This window comes from Poecilia reticulata, linkage group LG13 (assembly GCF_000633615.1).
Source record: "Poecilia reticulata strain Guanapo linkage group LG13, Guppy_female_1.0+MT, whole genome shotgun sequence".
NCBI classification, from domain to species: Eukaryota; Metazoa; Chordata; class Actinopteri; order Cyprinodontiformes; family Poeciliidae; genus Poecilia; species Poecilia reticulata.
This window is the reverse complement of record NC_024343.1, coordinates 16,537,210-16,548,161: the sequence shown is the minus strand read 5'-3', so window position 1 is coordinate 16,548,161 and position 10,952 is coordinate 16,537,210. Positions and strand designations below refer to the sequence as shown.

The following is a 10,952-nucleotide window of genomic DNA, read 5'->3' as shown; positions in this document are numbered from 1 at the left end:
TGTGTGTGTGTGTGTGTGTGTGTGTGCGTGTGTGTGTGTGTGTGAATAAGGAACAAAATGGTGAAAAGTGTTTGCGAATGAATAAGAGAGAAGGCAGCTGATTTGCTCTGAGTTACCGAACACATTGGCTGCCGTCTAAGAGTTTCTATGATTTAAAAAAATAAAAAAAACGTTTTCCCCTGAAATTTGTTCAAGCTATTGTTTTCGGTGACATCACATCTGCACAGGCGCTGGTGAAAATGTGTGAGCAAACGCCACCTTCCAAGGAAACCTCTGCTGACCCGTGCATGCGTTTCTTCTGTGGGATGTGTGAAGTGGTTTTTGCGGAGCAGCTGTGGAAGTGATTTCATAAGGCTTCGCTCTCGGGATCAAGCCTTTAGAATACTAATAGATCTTTGCTGCGCTGCTCTAAGTGGTACAAATTTGGTTTGATAGTTCAGCCTCTGTGTTATTTGTATTGCTAGCCTCTCCTCCTCTTCTGTATCTTGCTGAGGTCCCACAGGAGTAAGTGTTTTTTTTTTTTTTTTTTTTTTTAAGATGCGCTTTTGAAGGTTTGGTTAGTTTATTTTTTATTTTTTATTTTTTGCTTTGGTGAACCAAAAGGAGAGACTTCAGATAATGAGTATTGCACAGACTGTTTGTGGAGTACAGGACGGAGGTTTCTGCATTTACATTCACCCCCGTCAATGCCTCCTACTTCACGATATCAATAGAACCATGGTGTTAGCGGTGTTTGGGAAAACAGGCACTACACACGCTGCTGTAGCTGCATTAAAGAGCACCAAAGGGCCCCTGTGGAGGAACTGTAGTGCAGCCAGCGCGGTTTTGCAGCCTTGGGCCATGGATGAGAGTGTTTACTAATGCAAAGTTGCTATCAGAGCTGCTTACTTCTGGAATTAGCTGCTGAAAAGGAATGCTGCCTGTGTTTTTCAGGGAAGGGGAGAGTTTCACATGAGCTCCAGGAAACTGGTGAATAAAACAAAACGCGCAGAGTTGTCTTTGTAGGTCGAAACATTTGGTAGAAGTAAAAAAAAAACAACAACTCTTAAATGTTCTTCATGGACTCGTGTGTATTTAGCTCCATCCAACGTCTCATCTTTGACCAACTTCTCTATCCCTGCTGAAGAACAGCAACATAATATTTCCATGGACATGGTGTGTTCTGGGTGACGTGCAGCAGTTGTTCTCCAAAACATGTTGTTTTTGCGTGTAGGGTGAAAATGTTCAATGTTGGGGTCATCGAACATGAGCACCATTTTTCAGGTTCATGTATCGCCTGCATGGCTTGTTCCAAACTTTGATTTGAGCTTCTGTTTGTTCTCTTTCAGCAAAGGCTTTGTTCTTGCCACTCTTATTTCAAAGCCTAACTTTTTGGAGTGTAGGCATAATAATTGTCCTGCTGACAGATCCTCCCATCTAAGCTGTGGATCGCTCCAGCATTCCCACACTTGCGCGCACCGGGCTCAATTTGGGAATATCAGAGTAAAGGAGGCTTGATACAAACGCACGGCTCACTTTTCAGGTTTTTTATCTGTGAAAAAAATGTAGAACCGTGTAATATTAACAGCATCTTTCTAGTTATTCTGACCACTCAAAGCACTTTACACTAAAACACCATTTTCCCAACTGCACTCACGAATGTGTCTTCCCTAAGGCCAGACCAAAATGTGGAAAGAACTGGAATTAAGCGGACAACTTGTGGGTTGCAAAGAGACTCCTCGGCACAGTTGTTGTAGTTCAACAGGAAGCAGAAAGTAGAATGAAGCTGAATCAGGTTGTTGTGTGTCCGCTTCAGGAGAAGACGGCGTTCCAGCAGCAGTTCCTCCCAGAGTTCGTCTCGCAGGAGAAGGAGCCGAAGTGCGGACAGAGACAAAGGAAGAAGCCACCGCTCACACAGATCCCGCAGCCGGGAGAGAAGGTAGGACATTTAACTGGGTTTTAGCTTTAAACCTTTAAGCCAGGAAGATGAGAAATGGTGTCAAATGCTTTTTTCTTTTTGGGTGTTTGCCTTTTGAAACATGACCGTAACATAAACACATCGTTTTATATTTATTTTCAAAGTTTTCAGATATGAGCAAATGGATCCTCACGTGTCAGCAGGACGTAGTTATGCATGCATGCAGTCTCAGCTGCCCTGCCTATGTGTGTGTGCAGGTGGGCAAGTGTGGATGATGCAGAGACACAAGAGAAACAGCAGCATATATGCTAATATTAATACACTAATACACCTCTGCTCATAGACATTACTGCAATTACAACATTAGGAAGCATACAAATGCAAATGGTGATCATTATTATTCTAGTATTTCACTACTTTTGTTCCCTAACGGACACAGTTATTTATGCTAAACTAATGTGTACGCACCTGCTCACACATGTCACGCACACACATAAACACAGGGCCGCGGCTGTCTGCTGTAGGATGATCTACATTGTCAGGGCGAAGATGAAATCATTCATTGGTCTTCTGAATAGGCACGCACCGATAAATCGGCCCCGATTTCTTTAATTATGGGAGATCGGTGATAAGCCGATACTTTGATGTGAAGCTGATCTTATTGATTGATTTTATCTAACTCGCCAAAGATCTAAAAATCAACCACTGTCCTCTTTTACTCTGCCGTGAGAGAGGTTTGACTGACAGACCGGGTCATGTCTGCACGTTCGCAGTTATCAATAATCACCCCCGCTGTTTCCAACTCAGCAACTTTCTTGCCATATTTAACAATATTTCAGACAAAAATATATGGCATCTGCCAAAATCTGAATCTGCAGGTCAGGCTTTTTAAAGATTGGTAATCGGCGATCGGCCAGTAAACTGCAATCCGTGCACCCTTACGTCTGACTCTGTCACATATCACATTATCCGGAAAAGTGTAGGATCTTACTATATATGTTGGCGAAATCTTTTCCTATTGATGCTGCCAAGGACTCGCACTGAGTTGGAAAAAACTTGGTTTTGATTGATTATGTTTTTTAACATGTTGTTGGACATTTTTATTTTTATTTATGTTGTGGTGATCACTCAGGTTTCAATTTTTTATTTTTTATTTTTGCATACATTTTATGGTCAATGTCATTTAGTGCTGTTTTTGTTCAGGTCACCCCTGTAAAGGAGATCTTAAAAATCAATGGGTCTTTCCCGGTAAAATAAAGTAATAATTAATGGCGAGTCTCGTATCCCTTTCAGACACATAAAGAGAACGTCTCTGTGTGTGGTGATCCAGGGCATTAGCATCACTAATCTGTGGCTAATGAACCAGTAAACTGTTCTGTTTTTTTTTTTTTTTTAAATCCCTCACACACACCGACCACTCTGAAACACACAAAAACATGCACAGATGCGCAATTGAGGGAAAGGTTGTTATAATATATGCGCGAGCGAGGCCCTTTGTTTACTTGTGTATGGCTGCGGGGGAGAGCAGAGATCATTTTAATCACAAAGAGAAAAACTGATTTAATATCTTCATTACAGAGATTTTGGGATGAATGGATTATGCAACAGAGACGCTTTGACACGTGTGGCTGATGGTGTCATGAAAAGACACCACACTCCCACTCTCCCGCCACAGAATAAGCGACGAAACTGCAACCGCTGAGGGGATTCGGACGAGTAGTTTTGTTTCAAGCGCCTGTGTCTCCCAACCCTCTGCGGCGGTGAGTCCGTCACTCGGCGGAACTGCCTCCGATGAAAACGTTGGTGCAAAGTGGCGTCGCTGGTGTGTCGCGAGATGAAAGGTGGAAGGGATTTGGGGAGATTTAGGACGACGGTGAACGTCGGTGTTTGCAAAACGCTGCGCTGTGATTAGGAGGGCTCCGTTGTGTAATCGGCTTAATGGTGAGCGAGGAGCAGGTGGACTGGCTGACGTTAGTGAGAGAGCGTGTTTGGGAGTTAGTTGGGGGAGGGGGTGCGAGGCGGAGTTAGGGATGTGCAAAACGAGAGCATTAATTATAAATTTATGCGGATGAGTGATGGCGTCTCCAGTTTGTGGTTTTAAAACGTTTGTGGTTTTTGTCTGCTGTCACGCTGTTTCTTGTCTCGCCCGTACCTGTTGATGTATCTAAAAATGTGTTTCACCTAAATCTAAAACGTAAAGAAATGGAAGAACATTTTGGCGAAACATTAATTACACGTGTCACCTGTGATGTGCCTCATTTTGTGTAGTTGGTGTGTGCGGAGACAAAGGTGCCAAATTTGCGATTTTACCTTGGTGTGCTTTTGGCAGGATCTCGTTTTATTGTTTTTCCAAACTTAGTGGAAACTAAACGTCTAATGATTAAAGTTCATTTTGAGATCTCCCAACTGGTCAAGTAATAATTAGCTGAGTTAATCAGAAAGTAGGTGGACGATTGAATGCAGGAGGCTGGTATGCCAACTATTGATTCAATAAAAAGTATCAGTTCTAATTAGTCGCTCTTATGCCATGCTGACCAGAGCTAACGCGACCATGTTCTAAGATAGCGTGTTCTAACCAACAACACTGCAAGCTGTTTGCCGATCAGCTAACAATCCCTGGTTCCTGACACAGACGAAGCCAGCCAGAAATTAACACAACTTGTTCCTGCTGGTGTAGTAAGCCGAACTTACTGTTGACGCTCAAAAGTAGTATTGTTGTTCATGGCGCTTTGTATTTAAAATAAGTCGCTTAAACAGCAATATGTCAGATTTTTGTTGTGATTGGCAAGATGCTTTCATGCACAATTTTACCACTTCAAACGATTAACTTATCAATCGCTGTGGCAATTGTTGAATAGCTGAATCAATTCTCCAAAAACGTTGATTGCTAATTAAGTCTAAGCTTCCTCAAAATAAAGCTCTGTCTTTTTGCATGAACTGGTTGTTTGGAAAACACAAGATTGTCTTTCTTTCCTTTAAACATTCATTGTATTATAATTACTATTTAGTTGTTTGTTTTTGTTGCTATACCTGGAATTTGTAAAGTGGCTCATTCTAGTCATAACATTTTGTGTCAACCTGTGGTATTTTTACTAATCTGCAGTAATCTGATAAGTTTACACATTAGCTGGCTACTCCTTAGTACGTAGTTTTTCTTAATTGTTTAATCTTTATCCAGCCTTTCAGTACTTAATAGTTATTTTATAAGGAGACATTTTGCAATTTTCAAGCCTGTATGTCTACGTTGGACACTGCTTGTCCAACACCCTATAAGTTTAATAGATGTTGCACAATGCTTCGGTGCCATGACCACCATTTGTCAGGGCTCTGTGTGTTTGTGCGTGCATGTGCGGATGAGACTGTGTGAGCGGCTCTCTGATGGATCAGAGGAGGATTGAGCGGACAGGACCTCGTGATTGATACTTAGACAAGATATAAGGCGCTGCCTGCCACCCCGCACCTGGCCGCGCACCAGAACCTGCTCCACCTTCAGAATGTGAAGGAGCGTCTGGGAGACGGTGACAGGAGAGGGGAGAGACGAGAGGAGATGAAAAGTTAGGGGAGAATGGAAAAAGTGCCGGTTCAGTTGGGAAAGCGAGCGGCGTAGGAAGCAGGAGATGGACTCGAGAGGGATATTATTCAAAAGAAATGAGAATAATCACGTCCACAACAGAATATTCCAGGAGGAAAGATTAGAACCGTGGCCGGCCGGCGCGGGTTGAAGTGAGGATTCTTATTACCCTCTTTTGGATCCCTCGCCTATCAATAAAAAATAGAAAGATCCATGAAATAAGAATAATGCTCCATCATGCGTTTACTATTTATTGGAGCTACCTGCCTCTCTTCTCTCCCTTCCTCCTTTTATTCCTGCCCTCAATCAGAGAAGCGCCGGGTCCCCCAGAGGCAGTCAATCTTGCCCTGAAATGTAAAACAGACAAGAGGAACAGATTACCTATTTGCCATTAATGTTTATTCTCTTTGATGTGAGCAGGCATATCAGGCAGTGTATGTGTGTGTGTGTGTGTAACAGGCCTGCTTGTGGAAGGGTGATTGAGCCTATGCACGTATGTGCAGATTTCCATGAACGCATGCTCATATGGGGGTGTCAGTGAATAGTGCGCTGGGGGAGAGCAGTGTGGATCGTGGCAGCTGCCTCGTACGGTGATCTGATCGGTGCAACAAAGACGACACAGCCTCTCATCACAGCCGGATCACAGGCTCGTCTTTAGGTGAGCACGCCGGAGCGCCGTAGTTCTCGCCTGTTAACGGCAACCGCAGCAGGGGCTAAACGTGTGTGGCTCAGTCAGTCAATCTCTTCGGTTGCTTTTTCACCGCAGCCCTAATGGCGCTAACAGAGTAGGAATCTCTGGCGCAACAGACCCACCACTTGACCAGTCGGAGCGAAGCCCAGTGCATCGTCCTTTGTTGGGTATTCACACACGTGCTCATAGGTTAGCATCTACTTCATGGGAGCTGACAACGCCAATTTACTTCATTAATATTTCAGGGCTGTGTTGAGTTAGCAGGTCAGAGTGCTGGCGTCAGGGTTTGGCCCCGCTAACACTGGAGTACCTCTCTTCAGTTAAAGGAGAGTGAAACCTTTAATTATCGGCGTTTCCCTTTGGGGAGACGGCAAACTAAGCACTCCACCCAGGAAACTGGATCAGACACCTGCGTGTGAGACTCACAACTGGGGCCTGGTTAAAGTAGAGAGATTAAAAACTATTATACTGTGGTAAAGTTAGTCAGATATCTTAAAGCGGTGATGCTTTGTAACGCCGAGGTTGAGACAAAGGCCCCTTTTCATACTGACTTCGAAGTTACTGTTGTACAACACCAGCCCTGCCCCTCGTACGAGGCCAAAGTAAAGCTCTTAGCGTGTGTGAGTGTGTGTGTGAGTGAGTGTGTGCGCACATGCAGTTGAGCGATGACCTGGTATTTATTTCACACAGCAATTTTCCCCCTGTATGAGATGAGGTGTCGTACATCTGCTAGATAGCTTTTTCTGCCTTGCTCCGACATGAAGAGTGCACAAGGTCATCTGGGCTGCTTGGGATTGGGGAGAACTGAGGTGAGGAACCGAAGGGTGGTGCAACAAGGTCTTACACACACAGAGAGAGAGAGAGAGAGAGAAAAAAAAGGATGTGTGAGAAGGCTGAACTCCGGTGGGGAAGGACCCTATTGTAGGCGACCTCTACGGCCTTGATCACCAGTCGTCCTTCCTAGTAAGAAGAGGGATATTGGTACATTTGTGGCCCTTGTATTTTCATTCACAGAGATTAGTGTGTGAATGCAGTGCAGCAGGTGGCATTGGGTGTTGCTGGCTTCACCAGGAAGCAGCCCTGAGTGTGTTTTGAAGATGTGACAAGTGGATTCTATGTGGTTTTGTTGTTTCAGGAGAACCATTAGCTTTAATAGCGTGCTGATGGATGCAAAATGAAATCAAGAGGAATAGTAGAAAAGCTTAAATCTTCTTTAGGATGCACATTCTTGCCACAGCGTTCTCACCTGTGTATATTCATCTCCCGTTGAACTAAAGTGTGCTGGAGTGTTGCAACACTGGAATTTAAGAGCGAGCTCCTGGCTGTGTTTTTTTTTCTCTTTTTTCTTTAGTTTTTTTTTTTATCCAACTGTCTGTTATCCCATGGCCTCTCAACATCTTCTCTTCTCCCCTTTCCACAAGATGACACTCTGCCCTTTCTTCCTTCTTCCCCTATTACCGGACCTGCAGAGGGTTGATTTAAACTGAAAGATGACCTGGTTTGGTTCAGCTACGTCTTCTCTACTCCATAAAAATCAACATGCTTCCAGTCGTAAGATCTGAGCGCGTTTGTTGTTGCGCCTCTCTTTTCCTCCCTCTTTCTGTCTTGCTCTCTTTCTGTGTTGTCTTTTTTATTTATCTGCTGTAAAGGCCAGTCAAGCGCTGCTCAGCTTTGTTGTCAGAAACCTTTATTTACCAAAGGGAGGAATAAGTGACTGACACAGACAGCCTCTTTCATCCCCTTCTCGCCGCGAGCAGTGTTCCCCTCCACCGCCAGAGGAAACCCTCTCCCTCCCTCTGCTCTCTTCTCACTTCTGCCAAACTGCCCCCTCCCTCTCCCCCACCTCACCCTCCCATCACACTCCTGCATCCTGCAGGCTCACAACACACCTACCCCGCTCCCTCGGGTAGCAACCTAGCTGTAGAGTCTGCACCGAGTAGCACGCAGACACACAAACAGAAAGTTCACCTCACAACAGTCATCAGCCGCTCCTCTCATGCAGGTTATCAAATGAAATGGACTCAAACAAAGCTCAGCTTCACATCCTATTCTGCACCCTCTTTTGTTCTAATCCTGTCTGGAATTATCATCTTAAAGTAAAGCTTAGTTAATAGCAACTCTGTCCCTAAATAAAAGAAATATCTTTAAATTACTGGTCAGGAACACATATTTTTGTCAGAAAAACAAGGCAGTACAACAATATGTTTGTTAGCTTATGTTGCTGCCTGCTAAAGAAAAGCAGTGTTAGTTTTGTTGTAATTTTTTTTGAGTGTTTATTTTTTGTAAAGCTTTTGGTACCAATTTCAGCATATTCCAAAGGCTTCTGCATCCTCAGGCGAACTGTGCATATCCTGTGAGCCAAGCGGACGGTTGAGATTTTGTTGTTGATAGTACTAATTGCATAAATTTCTTATGGCAAATTCCTTAATTTCCCACAAATCAAATGGATACTAATACGTTTGATGAGCTGATTTTTTTCTTGTTTTTTTTCCACCAGGGCAGCGGTTGCATCCCTGCTAGTGCGTCACAAAGTGGCAGCCTGACTGATGTGCTTCCTTCCTTGACTGCATACAAAATTGTTTTATTGCAAACACTGCTTCCTGCTGAAGCGTTTACATTTAATATGCAGTCATAAAAATGTATTTTCTGTCTTTCGTTTTACGTCCATAGAGCACTTCAGATTGGCTTGTGTAACGATGCTAAATAAAGACAAGTGCCTTGCCTTTGGTCAGGTGAAACTTTTCTGCAACAGATATGCAGAACAGTGAAACAGAAGTGATCGTCTAAATGCACTTCATGATCATTAGTAGGAATGTATGTGACGCCGTGGCGTTGTACCCGGTTCATGGCATCAATAGTTGTTGGGAATATGATTTTTCAGCAACAGTTTCTGCTGTAAAACTGAAAACAAGTCATGATTTGGTCTATCAGTAGGAAAACAAACCAAATCAAAACGGAACTGGTTCACAAAGTGCAAAATTAACTTTTTTCGTGGCCGTCTCGGATTCAGATGTTTTATACTTTAAACAGTACAACGTTTTTTGACCGTCCTGATAATTCAAACATTGCTCTGTCTCTGTTCCAACCTCGTGAAATAAGGGTGCATAATTATGAACATTTGAGCCAATAACGATATCTGATACAACATCACTCTTTTTGGCCGATGACAAATATTTACTTTTGACACCTTGAAAACAGCCCTTCACCACTGCTTCAGTTAAACTCACCACAATCTCGATTACTTCACTATCACTGTGACGTGACCAAACACGTAGCCCTTACCAATCTCTTTCACTCCCCTTTCAGAAACTGATAACAATAAGATGAAAATAAATATCGGTTGTTAATATTAGCTAATATTTAGTTTGTCTAAAATCACCACATATATATTTTGTAACAATGTATCTCCAGGGACAAAATGTCCTCAAATTGAAATGTTTTTCAAGTTCAAACATTGGCCAGTTAATTCAGTAGCTGGCAGAAGTTTTCAAAACCGCATCTCAAATGATGCAAATATACAATTTTTAAAAGCTTTGTGACTGAAATGTCCCAGACATGGTGCCCATATATATATTTACATCTGTTCACCAAACAAAGAATCTGTTCTTTTGATAATTGAAATCTAGTAGAAATCTGTAATACCACCTTTTTTTCCCTTTCTTTTTTTTTTTGGTGAAAAGGCAGATTTCCCTGTTTTGGTAATGAAACCTCCAGAATGCCAAAGACTAATAACATTCAGTCCGCCCTTCTTGCGTCTACTTTGTGACAGTGAAAAGCTTCGTCCGTCTGGCCGGATCAACAGAAAGAAAATGAACACCAAATGTATCTCCGTCTCTCCCTGCCTCCTTCTAGCCTTCTCTCGGTCTCTCGCTCCCATTTAAGCTTCTTGAAGTTCTTCCAAATTGGGTTTTAAATGCCAATTAGGAGGTTGAATGTAGTAAAATAAAAGCAAATGCAGGCAGGATGGCCTCACCTTCTGGCTGGTTAGGCTTCAGAGAGAGCCGAGCCGGACCTTTGGCTCCCAGCGAGGCTTTGAGAGAAATATCCTGCCTAATGAACACATTAATTAGAACCATAACTATTTATAAGATGATAATTAGAAACGAAGGGAGGTAAACTGGGCTTTTCCTGCAATTAATGGAGGATTAATTACGGGAGCTAATGAAGTGGATTTTTGAAACGCGTGGAGGTGAAGTACAGAGATATGCAGCTTGCTTTGTGATCACTGGCATAATTATTTTCTCCAGCACCAAAGCGTTTGAGGCCCTGGTCCTCGCTGGCTCAGACCGGCTAATAAGCATCATTGCATCGTTATATATGCACTTAAAAAGACTTGCCACTGAAATGACTGTCTAATTATTTCTAATTGGCAGGCCCTGTGTGTTGTCATTGAGCTGTTGGGAGCGGCGACAGAGCCCTGGGTCTAATAACGCTCAGGGCGGAGAAGGTTGGGAGAGAAAGAGAGAGAGAGAGAGGCAGACAGTGACACGAACGGGGTGAAGAGGAGGGGAGGGTGTGTGTGTGTGTGTGTGTGAGTCTCCACTGGTCGGACCAACACATCGGACCCTGGTGTCAGTCTCCCAGCAGGACATCAGGTCATCGGCGGTCCGGCGCGCTCCGAGGTCACCCCGACAAGTATTCAATTACCAAACTTTCATTTTATCTCTGCCCGTCTTCCCGTCTTTTAATCGAAATGCCTGTGGTCTTAATTTATGCGCAGATAAACATCGCTGCGCGCGTGCGGCTCTTATACTTTTAAAGAAACACAGCGGTGGGCTGTGTTTATGCAGTGT

General features: G+C 43.4%; 1 protein-coding gene across 1 annotated transcript in view; it reads left to right on the top strand.

Moving 5' to 3' along the window:
- The first annotated feature begins 239 nt into the window (after nucleotides 1-239).
- Nucleotides 240-10,952, top strand: part of rsrc1 (arginine/serine-rich coiled-coil 1) — a 139,339-nt gene continuing 128,626 nt past the window's right edge. The window contains exons 1-2 of the mRNA XM_008425877.1: nucleotides 240-340; nucleotides 1,796-1,918. Of these exons, the coding sequence (XP_008424099.1) occupies nucleotides 240-340; nucleotides 1,796-1,918 (224 nt within the window). The remainder of the gene's footprint in view (nucleotides 341-1,795; nucleotides 1,919-10,952) is intronic.